The sequence below is a fragment of the Strigops habroptila genome, chromosome 2 (genome assembly GCF_004027225.2).
Source record: "Strigops habroptila isolate Jane chromosome 2, bStrHab1.2.pri, whole genome shotgun sequence".
NCBI classification, from domain to species: Eukaryota; Metazoa; Chordata; class Aves; order Psittaciformes; family Psittacidae; genus Strigops; species Strigops habroptila.
This window is the reverse complement of record NC_044278.2, coordinates 80,624,213-80,638,458: the sequence shown is the minus strand read 5'-3', so window position 1 is coordinate 80,638,458 and position 14,246 is coordinate 80,624,213. Positions and strand designations below refer to the sequence as shown.

Here is a 14,246-nt window from a genome sequence, read left to right as displayed (position 1 = left end):
TCCTCCTCTTCAGGGACAGCGTGGTCATCGCCAAGACCAAGTAAGACTCGCAGAGCCCAGCTGCCTTTCCTCCCAAGCCCTGGCCCTGGCACCAGGGCACCAGGGCAGGGAGAACCAACGAGCAGCCCCAGGCCCCCAGCACCCTGGTGCTGGATGCACCCGTGCCCGTGCCCGTGGCAGGCGGGCGCTAGAGCGGAGCCAGCGGGCTCGGCCACCTCCAGGTCACTCCCTGCCGCTCCTCTCTGCAGACGTGGCAGCACCCCGCGCCCGCAGCTCTGCCTGGCCCTGGGCCTGCTCCAGGTGCTGAGCAGCGGGAACGGGTCAGCAGGGGATGCTGCTGAGAAGAAGGAGGAGGAAGGGAAGACCGGCAGCTCCCTCGTCTTCCTCTGGCCCTGCGGCTCCTGCATTGTCACCTTCTGGTTAGTCTCGGTGCTACATCCCACCGGAGGGGTGGGCAGCACCTCTGTCCTGCCCCATGGGGCATCGTCCTGACCCTATGGCCGTCCCCACACCTGCCTCTGCCCGCAGGCTGGGGTACAGCGGGCACTCAGGCTGTTTCTCCTCTCTTTTGACAGCTCCCGGGCGGTGAAAGAGCTGTGGGTCAAAGCCCTCCTTGGGTAAGCCCTGCCTGGCACTGCAGCCTGGGCAGCCCATGACCCCATCATGGGGGGATGCTACAAGTGTGGCATCCCAAAATATGGAGACACCTCTTCTGAGCGGGGCAGAGGTGTCCCCACAGCTGCAGCCATAGGTGACCCCACAGCTGCAGGCTGAGGTGTCCCCACTGCTGAGTGGGCACATCTGGCGGAGCTGCTTCATCCAGCTGTGTCCAGCCAACACCTGCCCAGCCCCATCCTCACCACTGCCGCTGCTCCCACTCCACTGCCGGGCAGCACCAGCTGTTCTGGGCAGTGTGGAAGCGCTCCCCAGGCTGGCAGCAGAGGGAAGAGCTGGCTTGGGTCTCACTCAGCTCTTTCTCTGCCCCTTCCCCATGCACAGGCCACCAGAAGGAGTGCAGGGAGCCCGGGTCACCCAGCTGCCCTCCATCAAGCTGGTGCTCAAGGAGCTGAGTGGCCGCAATGCTGTGAGTGTCCCTCCTGTCCCTGCTCTGCCCCCAGGGGCTGCCCCAGCCCAGCATCAGCTGCATCGCTCCTCACCTTCTGCTCTTTCCCCCTTGCCAAGGCAACGACACTGGACGCCGGCAGCCTGGAGAAGCTGCTCCAGCGCCAGGCTCAGGTCAGGGTCACTTGCGGTGCAATCTCACCCATCCCCACCTCTCACACACGGCCAGGGGCTGATGCAGCTCGCCGGGGGCCCGTTCTGCTGCAGGGCTGCTTGGTGAGCGCAGCACATTTCTTGCAGGCTGGTGCCAAGCAGCTGACACCTCCCGTCCCCTCCGGCAGTCGAGGCGGACGTGGCCACGTGGATGGTGAGTTTGGAGAAGGCAGGGGCAGGATGGCCCTTCTCTCCTGCTCTTGCAGGCGGGCACGTGTGCTGCGATGGGGCTGCCGCTGCCCTTCCTGCAGGGCACGTCCATCCTCATCACTCTGCAGCAGGAGAGAGCTGAGCTCCGGGGCCACTTGTTCCCAAATGATGATGCCTCTCCCATGCCCTGGGTGGCAGGGGGACAGCACTGAGGGAGTCTGGGAGCACCCTCCTGGTGCTTCTCCTCCACGGCTCTTTGCTCTGTTTCCCTTGGCAGCAGGTGGGACCCGCAGGAGCAGGAGGAGGCTGCCCTGGCCATTCGCGTGGCCAAGGACCTCGGCTGCAGCAGAGGCGCCGGGGCCGTCGGGCTCTGCTGGCCAGGGGGCTCTCTTTGGCCGGGCTCTGGCAGCTCTCTGCAGCCAGGACGGCACGCTGCCCCAGCCCATCCAGGTAAGCCAGCCTGGCCACGGGGTCCCCATCCCATCCCATTCCATCCCATCCCACCCCATCCCACCCCATCCCATCCCATCCCATCCCGCTGGCTACTCCAGAGAGGGGCCATCCCCAGCACCTTCCCCAGGACCTGTCTCCAGCCCAGCAACTCTCCTCCTCTGTGCCCTCAGGACCTGCTGGCTCTGCTGAACGAGCACGGGCCATCCACAGAGGGGATCTTCCGTCTGGCAGCCGGCGAGCGCGCCTCCCGGGAGATCAGGGAGGCCCTCGACAGTGGCGTGGAGGTCCAGCTCCAAAGCCAGCCTGTGCTGCTGCTGGCTGTCATCTTCAAGGTGAGCCCGGCTGACCTGGAGCCCAGCAGCTCCCGGCTCTCTTGGTGCTGATGGGCACCTGCAGGAGCACAAGCGGAAACCCAGCCGCCTGCCCATGAGCCAGAGGGCCGGGGATGCTGCCTGTGCTCCTGGGGGCAGTGGCCAAAGCCTCACACAGAGCCCTTGTCACTGCAGGACCTCCTGCGGAAGATCCCCTCCAAGCTCCTTGACGTCCAGCTGTACGAGGAGTGGATGAGCGCCCTGCAGCAGACCAGCAGGCAGGAGAGGCTGGCAGCACTGAGAGAGTAAGTGTGGCAGCAGCCTGCCTGCTCCGCAGGGACTGGCACAGGCCGGGACTCGCCTGCAAAGCAGTGGCCTGCCTGAAGCAGCCATGGTTCCTGCAAGCCACCTCCTGCTGCTCTGGGGTTTATGTTTGGGGGGAAAGGGGCACAGAAAAGCATTTCTCTCCAGGGATCACTTCCCACAGGCCCTGGGGCTTGCTCCAACAAGGGCCTCTTTGAGAAGGGCAGGGAGGGAGGGACGTGGCCGTATCTCAGTGCAGGCAGTCCCTCTGCTGTAGACCAGGCGGTGGCCTTGGGTGAGACCAGCCTAGGAGACCTGTGTTGTCAACACCGACTTCATTAACGTTGTGCTCCTGTTCCCTCAGGGTGGCCAGCAAGTTACCCGAGGCCAACCTGCTCCTGCTCCGGCACTTGCTGTCCCTGCTCCATAACATCAGCGGGAACGTGGCCACCAGCAAGATGACAGCCAGAAACCTGGCCATCTGCCTGGGGCCAAACCTCCTCAGCCCCCCGCAGGAGCTGCCCCTGGATGTCCTGGTGCAGGAGATGGGGAAGGTAGCTGTGTTCACCACCCAGCTACAGCCTCCCCAGCCCACCCCAGCTGTGGGGCAGCAGCCGGGAAGAGCAGCCCCATGGCTTCACCTTCCTGCACAGAAGTGCAGGTCGGGCTGGGAAAGGCTGTTTGCGCCCGTACCAGACACCTCTGTGAAACCAGCGGTTTGCTGTGTGCAGGTGACGCAGCTCGTGGAGTTCCTCATTGACCACCACGAGGAACTCCTTGGGGAGGAGGTGGCTGGGCTGGCCAGCAAGGGTGACGAGGAGCCACCAGCACCGCAGATGGCACCAGAAACAGCAGAGGTATGTGAAGTGCACAAGCAGCGTGTCAACAAAAGCCTCCACCTCAGAAGGTGGGGCTGCTGCCACAGGGACAAGCACGGTCATCCCCCAGCCTGCAGCTCTGCCAAAGTGCAAAGCAAGGCTGATGCAGGTTGGCCATCCCGCTTTGTGCGGTGATCCCACCACAGCTGGCTCAGCTGAGCTGAGCAAACCCATCCAGGGGATGTGCCCTGCAGAGCCAGGGTAGCAATTGGGCAGGGAGGTCCTTGCCCCCTGCTAACTTACACATTGCCATTGCAGGTGCCTCCTGTCGCTCTTGAAAGCAACCACCAGAACAGCTCTTCCGGGGAGAGAAGGTAAAACTACCTAGCTTTGCTGGGCTCAAGGTAATCATGGCTTCACCTGTCTAACAATATTATTGAATGGAAAGGTTGCCAGGCTCTTCACGGGACACCAGGAAGAGAAAAGCAACCTGTGAAGATGGGAGCGACGGGCAACCGGTCATTAAGAAGAGAATGCTGGCAACCGAGCTGTCAGGGATGGGCAATTGAGTCAATCCAAGCAGGGGAAGGAGAACAAGGCGCCCGGGTATGTAGCAGACCCTCTTTTCCATCTTTCAAAGTTCTCAGTATAGGAAACATCCCTGAGGTGCACAGGATGGTCCTAGACAGGAGGCATGCACATGCCCTCAGGGGAACATGGATGTCAGGTGCCTCTCTCCTGTGCTAGCAATGACACCTTTTACAGCAAAAAAACAGGGGGCAGGTCCCGCCTGCTCCTGCCCTCATGGCTTCATCAGTGCTTTCTGACTGTGCCCTTGTAGGTGCCCATTTACTGCTTGGATTCCCCGGATGAGCTCTGCTGCCTGGGCTTCCAGTTCCACCCTGCGGCCCCAGCACCACCTCGGCGGCGGCGAGGGCATCGTCACCGTGTCCTTCTGCTCTGGCCGGAAGGTTCCACCAGCTCGGCCCGGGGCCAGAGCAGCGCCCTCAGACCCATCCCAGCCCTCGCAGGAGGCCTTGCGGGCTCACTCCTCAGCTCCGCCAGCAAATGCCCACCCGCTGGCACATCTCCCCAAGTGGGGAGCTGGCCTCTGAACTCCATCTACGCAGGGCCGTGAAGATCACCTGAGCAGGACAGAGGGCACAACACTTATGCTGGGCCACTTGTTTATTACTGTGTTTGTTACTGAGTTTACTGCTGTGTTTGTTACTGTGTTTATTGCTGTGTTTGTTAGTCTATCACTATGTCTTTTAGAAACAAATTTTAGGATATACTTTAGGATATATTTAGGATATAGTTTAGGAAACATGTTATTAGATAGTAGTTACTTCACATTGTTTGAGTACACACTTCATAGGATCATAGAATCATAGGATAGTTAGGGTTAGAATAGAATAGTTAGGGTTGGAAAGGACTACAAGTAATTTCATGTTATGTCACAAGACTACTCTTAGAGTGACTTTTCATCTATATTAGTAAAAAAGCAGAAGAAATACAAAAGTCATATCTCTCTACCTTGCTGTCTGCATCCTGCAGTATGCAAAATGGAAAAGAAAGCACACTGAGAGGGTCTATGGATTAGGAAAGCACTGACAGAAAGATGTTTTTATTTACATCTACTGCCGTTCTCAGCATTTCTTCATATGTATTACGCCTTCCTGAATTTTCTTACCATTTCTATAAATACAGAAATAAAGTGTCAGTTGTCTGGCCAGTCTCTGTATTTGGATGAGTCCCTTCTCTTTTTACTCCTCTCTCCATCTCTGGGTTTCACTTCTCTCTCTCTCTGATACTTACCTGTCCAAGAAGAGAAAAAGGTCATGCAATGGTTGCAGTTGTATCAGCCTTTTCTTTCTCCCAGGAACTTTGCTGTTTCTCCTAAGAAACCTGAGGAGACACTTGCATCCAAGGTCTTGACAAGGAAAGAACTTGAGTATGTTACTACTTCTTCTAATCTGAGAAACAAAAGCAGTACTTTTGCCCAGAAGGCCACCGGCCACTGTTATCTTGCTATGCTTTTATTCCATCCTTCTTCACATTCAGTACCAAAGCCCCAAACCTCTTGGCCATGTTGCCATACCACAGGCTCTGTTAGGATGAGAATCATTTAAAGATTTTAGGGAGCTCCTGTTTATGGAAAGGAGATTATTTTTTGTCACTTTGAAAAGATAGAAAGAACTGGTAAGCTACAAGGGAACAGCCACTTCAAATCTACCTCATCTAAAAAGTAGCTGATGAATTAAAAACTGTTCTCTGTTAGCTGGCAATAATAGGAAAGACTCCTCGTCTTCCTCGGGGAAAAGTAAAACCCCCAAAACATACAGGATGTTGAGAACAAAGGGTTGAATGAAAACTAAAGTTCCCATGCCCTTACTGCAGTAAGGGACAGCAAGATGGGGCAGCAAGGGAGTTGACCATGATGCACTCTAGGTGGTCATTCTCAGGAACAATGTGCTGGGATGACTGAATTATGCTAAGAACTATGTGCCTTATGTATGCACTCGTACTTACAAACAGGTTAAGACAGGCAGACAAGAATGGCTGTTGTAACAAGGCTCAAAGGTGTTCAGGCTACACTTGAAAACACTGCAGAAATCTGGAGGATGGAAATATTTTTAAGACATTGTAGGCCACCCATTTGTTTGGCTGACTGGCCAGTGGCACAAAAGTAAGCGTGACCACTCGCCTCCTCAGTCTATAGGGATTCAGTGCACTTGGGCTACTCTGTCCTCCTTTGACAAAAGGTTTTATATAGACAGTGCCAGACATTAATTGCAGTAATTTCTTGTCAGCCTTGCCTCCTAAGGAAATAAAGCTCATACACTTGCTTTGTCCATTTCAGTGAACATCTATCCCCCTTAACAGCTTCTGAGTTGATGGGTAATTTCAAACACAATTGAAAGCTAAAAAATATCACAGATGTTATGTTCTTATAAATTCCATGAATACTGTTGGGGTGATAGAAAGGGGAAAAGAATCCATAGCTCACTGAGGAAGAAAGGCAGAATTCAGCTATATCCTTCAGCACAGTAGAAGCTGGCTCTGCCAAGGAACATCTTTTGCTGTCTTTTGCCTCATAGAAGTGAAATAAAAGGGATGGGTGTGAGCAGAGTAATTGAACTGGTAGTATAAAGGAAATGAGACCTAAGCCTGCAGAAAGGCAGTCTCAAAGTTTTTTTGCTCATGGAACAACCTTCTTTCTCATATTACTGCATGATAACAAAGCCCTCACATACTATCAAGCCATCACATAAACCGGTTGATTAAACTTCCTTCAGCTGGTTCCTTTGCATTATAACCACGCTACCCAAGAACGCTCTATTAAATACACAGGTGCTTCACACACTTAGATTATACTAGAAATTCATTACTAATTTTCTATGAAATTTACCACAGGTTTATTATGTACCATCAGGTTTGTAATACTTCACTGGCGATCACATAGTACCTACCAAGACCACCCCTCTGTTCCTTAATAGAATTTCTAAGTGCATTTCTCTTGGATCATCTATTTCCTTAGGTATTAATGTTTCTTTCATTAAATGAGCACTATATCCAATGTTATTATTCTTTTGCTTCATAAAAAGCATTATAATTTTATTTCAACAATTATTCTGTGCTACTCAAATTAAGCTGTTTAATCACTATTGTTTCCTGAGGACTGATTTATATTGACCAGCGCTACAAAAATTCTCAGCGACACTTAAAAGGAAAGTCTGAGCATTATACATTTCTGTTTATCTTGCCACGGGTGCCACTAGAAATCCCTATATACACAATATTCTTTCCTCAGTGTTTCTGCTTTACATATTTGTTTGGAGTCTTGATGAAGTTATGAATATGATACTGTGGAAGAGAGAGCAAAGCTAACAACATTTTTATCAAGAGTAAAAAGGACAGCATAAACCACACAACTCAGTTAATATTTAAAGAACAAGAATTTAATTTGGTATGCAATGTTTTTCTAGGAGGATCTTTATTTCCAATGCTATACATGTGAAAATAAGAATGAATAAGTGGCTCATTATCTACATGTATAAAAATATAAACATTCTATCAAACATCTGCAAAGTCACTGTTCATGGTATGCATCACTAAACAGACCTATGCCTTAACTTCTAATTAAAAGAAACGCTGCCTTTGTTTTTTAATAGCGCTTGTAAAACTACTGCAGTAAGAACATGAAATGAGAACAACAGCTACAAAATGCATACAGGACTCCAGTATTGTGTCTTTAGTTTCCTGTCCTCCTGCACATCAACAGGTTAGCAGAGTCATCGTTGTTAGTCTTTACTTGAGCTCTCAGTAGAAGAGACCAGCAAAACTCAGTGACTTTGCCTTGGGCATTTTACCTTTTAAAAATTTTACTGAAATTACTGAGCAATGTTTAAGAAAAATATTGTCTTCTGTGGCAATCAAATTACTATTACATTTATGGCAGCATCCTTTTAAGCCTAGATGTAGTGAGTTATCAGTAAATGAAGGGCCCCATTTCCTAATACTAGTAACGCTCAGTTTTTAGCACAAACACAAAGATTGAAAAATTATCAGTTTATGGTTTTATTACCTCCATTTTCACGTAAAATGTGAGAATTTCTGGGTCATCGGCCAGCAAACAGATAGGCAATCACTAATCAAAATACAGGAGATCATTGTTTTAGAGATGCATTCAGGTACTTGGAAGTTTAATTATGATTCACATTCAAGCAAATATGTAATTGATTTCAGTTCTACAAGCTGATATTCAATTTTTCCATAGAAACAGGTATAGGAAACCAGTAAAACATTACCATATTATATACATAGCGTAATATGCAAATGCTCAGCTAGATATATTATGAAATTCTGTAGCACTAAAATGATTAAAAAACTAAATGATTCGTGTAAAATGTTTATATACTGTATATATATATACACACTAAATCCCAAGTTCAATTTAAAACTGCCCCTATTCATAGGTCCTATGATGGATATAGTAAGCTACCAGCTTCTTAAAAAAAAAAAAAAAAAAGTTATCTAGAGCAAATTCGCACACTTTACTGAAAACTGATTTTATATAAAATCTTAAAAAATATACTTCAGAATTACTTAACAGAAACTAGAGAAGGATGGTCATTATTCTCAAGAATGGTGTTGTAAAGACCTTGTAGCTGTGATCAATGTCCTTTCACTTGTAGGTATAAACGTTAAGCACAAAGAAATCATCTCAGAGTAAGGCATGGGACAAACAGGTTTCATTCTGTCTTCAGGTATATTAGCCTCTCACTCTGTTTTATTGCTCATATAATTTGGCAGGTATACATTTCTATCCTTTTAAAAATACTCCATTGTGCAACTATCTACATATGGACAACACCCAGCACTTTTGTATGTGCATCTTCAATTTAATCAAATTGATAAGCAATCTTGACAATATTAAAAAAAAAACCAAACCAAACTATGGTGATGCAAATTATTTTCAGTTTTACGCATTGTGCATGCACTTAATGAAAGACCAAGTGGTGAACACAGAGGCTGAGCACTGAAACTCAACACATATGTAGCAATAGCTCTTTTCAAAGGAATTTAGGTTTTAAAAATAAAACCCTACTGTGAAATTCTTTGGTTAGAATACAAGTGCTAGAAGTATTTCTAAATTTGGACTTAGAATAATTTCTTATTTAAGAGTTTTAAAAATATAACTTCAAGCCTTTAATATGTACTGTTAAATCCCTCCACGCTTCAGATACATTTAGGATATTTTTCTGTGAAGGTCTGAAGGGACAGTATAGGATTTTAAATCAAGTTTAGGTTTAAAGGAAAACACTTTTGTACCCTAATCTTCATCAATTTATTGAGATTGAACAGTTTGCTCAATCTTCCCTATTGTAAAACCTGCTGCTCAGATCATCTGTTCCAAAGCAAGCTATTGCTGCCTCCTCTGGGAAAGAAAGATGGTTAGATAACACAAACAAAATACAGCTTGGAAAGAGTAATTTCCCCTGAAGAAACTTGGCATCGCTCTTGGTTTTGTAATGATGGGGCTTAATTCTTTCTAAGAAGCACTAATTTTGGCTAGGAAGAGGTACTTAACTCTCAGCAGTGTCACTGCCCTGGCAGTACTGCCATGAAATCTAAGAAACTGGTTCTTAAAAAAGTGGTTTCTGCATCAATTCTGTTGGCTTCCAAGTTTTACAGCACTAATGTGACCAAAAGTAACAAGCAGGGTGCTCGTGATTATACTTGGAATGTACATCTGCATTAATTAATTCAATATATGTGATTTCAGCTTCCCAGGAAGCAGGTCCTACCTTCACTCCGGCAAGCCTGGCTTCATCTCACCCCCCTCATCCTGAGGGTATTTAAGGAAATACACATTGGGATTTCTAAGCATATTATAGTCAGTAACTTCAAGAGAATTTCAAGGACTTCACACCACCCATGAAAATTACAATTCACAAGCACTCTAATTTTTCAAAGCATCGTTGTTTTACCTCTCAAGGAAATATACATGTGTCTCTGAGGACACATTATAGTTCAAATGGTTGATTATCCAGAGAACTTGTCCTTTCACATCAGCCTTATGCACCTGCTGTGCATGCCTTGGTCCAGTTTAACAACATGAAGAGGGGAGTTTGGAAAGGTAGGGAGCAGGCAGGGGAGATGGATGCAACCGGTCCTGAAGGGCCACACACATGTGCCTCCTACAAAATTACTCATCTCTATAGATGAAGTCTGAGCGGGAGTGCCAACCCCTCACAGTCAGGTATCACTTGAATGTGATGGTCCTTCACAGACAGGTATCATTTTGATGAGGTGACGGGATAAAATGGACCACTGTGGGTTCACCCACAAAGGTGAAATCCCATTTAAGGACATGGGGATGAGAAAAGACAGCCATTTGTCATGCCATCTTCAACAGAAGTTGCTGAAAAGCAACTGGAAAGTTCCTCAGCCTCTAAATGGGTGGGTTTTAAAACACCCCACCCTTACAGAGCTATCCCTCAGCTCCTGTGCACAGACGGGGCAGGGGCTGGACACACACACACACTTTCCTGGGACAAGTATTTGTCTATTCCCGATACCTCTCCTTCCTCACTACCAACACAGCTACTGGAAGGCATTGGAGGGAGGATGACAGTATGAGCTGGGATACGGTGGTTGAGCAGGGACATGGCAGCCAAGCAGGGACATGGTGGCTGAGGCAAACATGGTGACCTCCTGTCCCTGAGGCCATCAGGAGGTGCGTGCAGGAGTGATGGGGGCTGTGCTGTAAGCTGACCTGCCCTTGTGCATGAACGCATGCACTGGGGTGAGGAAAGCGCAGGGGGACACTGCCCCCCTCCACGTCCTCCTTCCTCCATGCCGGGACGGGACCATGAGTGTGAGTGTGTGCAGGGGCCACTGTCTTATCCCCCCGCCACGGGCTGGGCGGATGCTCAGTCCCGGCAGAAGACATACTCAGTGTAGCTGGTCCAGATCTTGTCCTCGGCAGGACCGCCCTGCTCGGGGCCAAAGGCGCAGGTGCCGGTGGAGGAGCAAGCGGCCATGCGGAAACCAGCCTCGGAGAGCCGGTCGAAGGCTTGCTCGAGGAAGTTGAACTTGAGGTAGTAGCGGGCGGTGTAGCGTTCAGGAGGGCGGTCGGGGTCGCGACTCTCGTTCAGCGTCTCGCCGAAGACCTCTTTGGCCAGCGCCGTCTTCCCGCAGACGGTGATGCGGGCCACCCGCCGAAACTTGGCGTCGGCCTGGGCCTCCCGCCCGATGGTGTAGGACCCCCGGTAGCCGATGGTGATGTAGCCCGAGCGCCGACCGCCCGCCCCGTCCAGCGACTGCGAGGGCGTGAGCAGTGGCCCGCCCGAGGGGCTGCGGCTGGCGGTGGGCGATGGGGCGGACGCCGAGGCACCGCCACCGCCGCCTCCTTCCAGCGGCTCGGCCTCCAGGTAGCCGAGAAGCGGCGGCGGCTCTTCGGCACAGATCGACCCGTCGCGGTGCAGTGCGGCGGGGCGAGCGGCAACGGCCCGAGCCTGCGCCAGGCGGCGGGCCAGGTCCGGCAGCTGGAAGTACTCGGCCTCCCGCTGGAGGCGGCTGCGCTCGGGGAAGTGCTCCGGCAGCACCAGCTGCAGGTCCCGCAGGTAGTCCAGGATATAGCGAAAGAGGAAGCCGTCGCGGTCAAGGAAGAAGCGGCCCTTGCTGTCCCGGGGCAGCTCGCTGGGCTGCTGCTGCGAGAACATGCGCCAGAGCAGCGAGTCGCGCACCGAGACCACGGTGCAGCGCCGCGTCACGTACACCTGCCCTCCCACGTTCAGCTCCACGATCTCCGGGAAAGACGACCAGCCGCCCGCCGCCGCCGCCGCCCCGCTGCCCGCCGCCCCGCTCCCTGCCGCTGGCGACACGCCGCCGCCGTTGGGCAGCCCGCGGGCGCTGTCCGCCAGGGCCATACCGGAGCGAGCCCGCCGCCGGCGGGGAGCCGCCGCCCTTCCTCCTCCTCCGGCCGCCTAGGGCTCCGGCGGGGTCGCCGCCGTCCGCGGGGGAGCCCGCAGCCCTCCGCCGCTGCCCGCCGGAACCTCCCGCCCCGTCTGTCCCCGGAACCGCGCGGCCTCCGCCGGCCCGCTCCCCGCCGCCGCTCTGCTGCCCGGTGCCGGCCAAGCGCCTCGGTCGCGCTGCGAGCGGAGACCCCCGGCAGCAGCGGTGGGACCGTGTTTATGTAGCGCGGCCGCACCTCGCGGGAGGCGGGGGGGGGCTGGCGGGAGGCAGAGCCGAGCGCACGGGGAGGGAAGGGGACGGCCCCGCACTGACGCAGAGTCCCCCGTCGTCGTGTCCTCCCCCCTCCCTCCCGGTCCTCCTCCGGCTGCGGCGGGGATCCTCTTCCCGCCCGGTAGACGGGCACCGCGGTGTGCAGCCGGCGGGGGTAAAACTTTGCCCGCTCCCTCCCCCTCCCCGCACCCCTCAGGGTTTCGGCTCGCTCCCCGGCGGCTTCTCCGGGGCGTCTCTTCTTTTCGCAGGCAAGAACCCCCATTAGCTCGCCCCGAGGTGCGGGATCGGGGAAGCGGTGAGACACTACTGTCGCGCCGAAGGAGCCGCGCTGAGCCCCCGCTAGTCTTTCTAAGGCTTGTCCAAACCCTCGCCTAGCGAGACCCCGACGAGGTAACCGTGTCCCCTCCCTCCTGTCGCCTTGACAGGAGATAAACGGGAGCGTGCGGTGCTGCCCGCGCTCGCCTCACCCGGGTCCTCCCGCCTGTTTCTGGGCTTGCAAAATACCCTCACTACGCAGGTTTTAAGGACGCCGTGACAAACTCTCGCCGACCCAGGATACCCGCGGGTGGCACCGGGAGGGCCGTGCTGGAGTGTCCGCCGTCGGGGCTCCGTGGGTGAGGGGGACCCAGGAGCGGATGGGGTCCCCTCCGGCTGCCTGTCAAGCGGCGCTTTACCGTGAGAGGTCCTCGCGTTTGCGTGGATATGCGTGTAATTGGGTGCTCTTACAGCTCGGATTTCATTCGGATTAATTAGGTAGGGGGTCTGCGTGAAACATTAGCACCTATTTAACATGCATTGGCGGAGAGCATTGAAATTATGCTTCAGGCTTGAATTTTATCTACATTTCTCTGTCTCTTTGCAAGTAACAGTAAAGAGCTGCTGCCTCGCAGTACTCAGTTGCTCTCCTTTGGGAGTTCAAGTGTTCAGTCTCCTCGTGAGAGCAGCTGAAAGGACAGGAAGGTCTGAGGACGATGAAGGCAACGTCAGTGCCCTCTTTTGGTAGGGCATTGGTGAAAGAAGCCCTCTCTGGGCTGCCCGGCTGCAATGCCCTCATGCAGTAGAAGTAGATCCACGAAGTAGTAATCAAAAGATGAAGAGGTAAGGGGGAAGAAGTCCTTCAAAAATGGAGAAATGGGAGAGGAAGGAAGGGCAAGTTCTCAAGAAGAAAGCTAAGTTTGCCCAAGAGAAGAGGCAAAAAAGGAAGGAAAGGAAGAAGAGGGGAAGTTAAATAGAAGTTTTAAAAAGCAAATAGATGACAGAAAAAGGATGTGTTGAGGGAGAGCTGAGAGGGAGATACTGTGGTCTAAGGAAGGAGATGAGGTGGGGCTTGGGGCATGGGACACTTGGAAGTTACAGGAGTTTAATCCGATCAAGACTCAGAGTAGGGCAGCAAAGATGCAGAACATTACTTTTTCCATGTGGGAAAGCCAGCTGCCAGGGCTTTGACCACCAAGTATCTTCACTTGTGGGAGCAAAATGGAAAATCGGGTTAATCTGATGTTTTGCTGACGTTTTGTAACAAGCAGCTTGTTTGTCTCCTTCTTTTTTCCTTTTTTCTTTTTTTTTTTTTTTTTTTGGAGGGGGGGCGTGGGAGAGAGGTGAAAACAGCTCTGAAAGATCATGGAAAAATAAAATAAGCCTGAATGAAGTTGATTTGTTACCCTTTGAAATATGAGTCTGTTGCTATAGAAAAGAAAAAAGGGAAAATAATGAGACTTAGCTGCTAGGACAGAGGGAATCTTTGTTTTCTTCCCTTATACTATTTTAGGCTCAATTCAGCAGCCTAAAAGCAGACGAAATTTTCACATGGCGGTTTGCTGGTGTCGGTTTCATGGAGTTACTTTTACCTCTCAGTCTCTTAATGTGGCATCTCCCCCCACATCACCCTGCTTCTGGCCATTCTTAGCAAGAAGCCACCTCTAGAGCCTCCCACAGATTCGTATTTTAAACTCTACTTCCCTAGTGTGGGCTCTCTGTTGAGAGCACTGTGATTAAACTGTGCACCCAGAAGATGAAATCATATAATGTTTGTGCAGGCGCTTATTCATAGCAGAATTTGCACTGGAATATTTTGTACCTACCAGCAGGTGAGTCTTACAAATGTTCCCATATATATCTATATATCTATATATGAAGGGATACTTAATTATTAATTAAACTTAATTTCTTTGGCATTAGGTGA

The 14,246-nt window shown here is 51.4% G+C and overlaps 2 protein-coding genes and 1 long non-coding RNA gene across 3 annotated transcripts; 2 read left to right on the top strand and 1 right to left on the bottom strand.

Moving 5' to 3' along the window:
- The first annotated feature begins 991 nt into the window (after positions 1–991).
- Positions 992–4,425, top strand: LOC115604447 (T-cell activation Rho GTPase-activating protein-like). Its single transcript, XM_030477572.1, has 9 exons — positions 992–1,084; positions 1,183–1,429; positions 1,703–1,875; positions 2,049–2,210; positions 2,385–2,494; positions 2,857–3,046; positions 3,224–3,349; positions 3,629–3,684; positions 4,152–4,425. Exons 1-9 carry the CDS (start codon positions 992–994, stop codon positions 4,423–4,425), a joined length of 1,431 nt encoding a protein of 476 aa, XP_030333432.1.
- A 2,828-nt stretch (positions 4,426–7,253) lies between these two features.
- On the bottom strand, positions 7,254–12,024 carry KCTD12 (potassium channel tetramerization domain containing 12). The gene has a single exon (XM_030476887.1). The coding sequence runs from the start codon at positions 11,746–11,748 to the stop codon at positions 10,750–10,752; it is 999 nt and encodes a 332-aa protein (XP_030332747.1). The 5' UTR covers positions 11,749–12,024; the 3' UTR covers positions 7,254–10,749.
- Positions 12,025–12,143: 119 nt separating this feature from the next.
- On the top strand, positions 12,144–13,717 carry LOC115604126. The gene is made up of 2 exons (XR_003990128.1): positions 12,144–12,454; positions 12,582–13,717. It is a non-coding gene; the product is annotated as an uncharacterized LOC115604126 (long non-coding RNA).
- Positions 13,718–14,246: the final 529 nt, after the last annotated feature.

Coding starts and splice junctions, on each gene's coding strand:
- KCTD12 (XM_030476887.1), bottom strand. CDS start 11,748: ATGGCCCTGGCGGACAGCGCCCGCGGGCTGCCCAACGGCGGCGGCGTG.
- LOC115604447 (XM_030477572.1), top strand. CDS start 992: ATGCACAGGCCACCAGAAGGAGTGCAGGGAGCCCGGGTCACCCAGCTG. Junction 1,085..1,182: donor AGCTGAGTGGCCGCAATGCT/GTGAGTGTCCCT, acceptor CCCCTTGCCAAG/GCAACGACACTGGACGCCGG. Junction 3,685..4,151: donor AGCTCTTCCGGGGAGAGAAG/GTAAAACTACCT, acceptor GTGCCCTTGTAG/GTGCCCATTTACTGCTTGGA.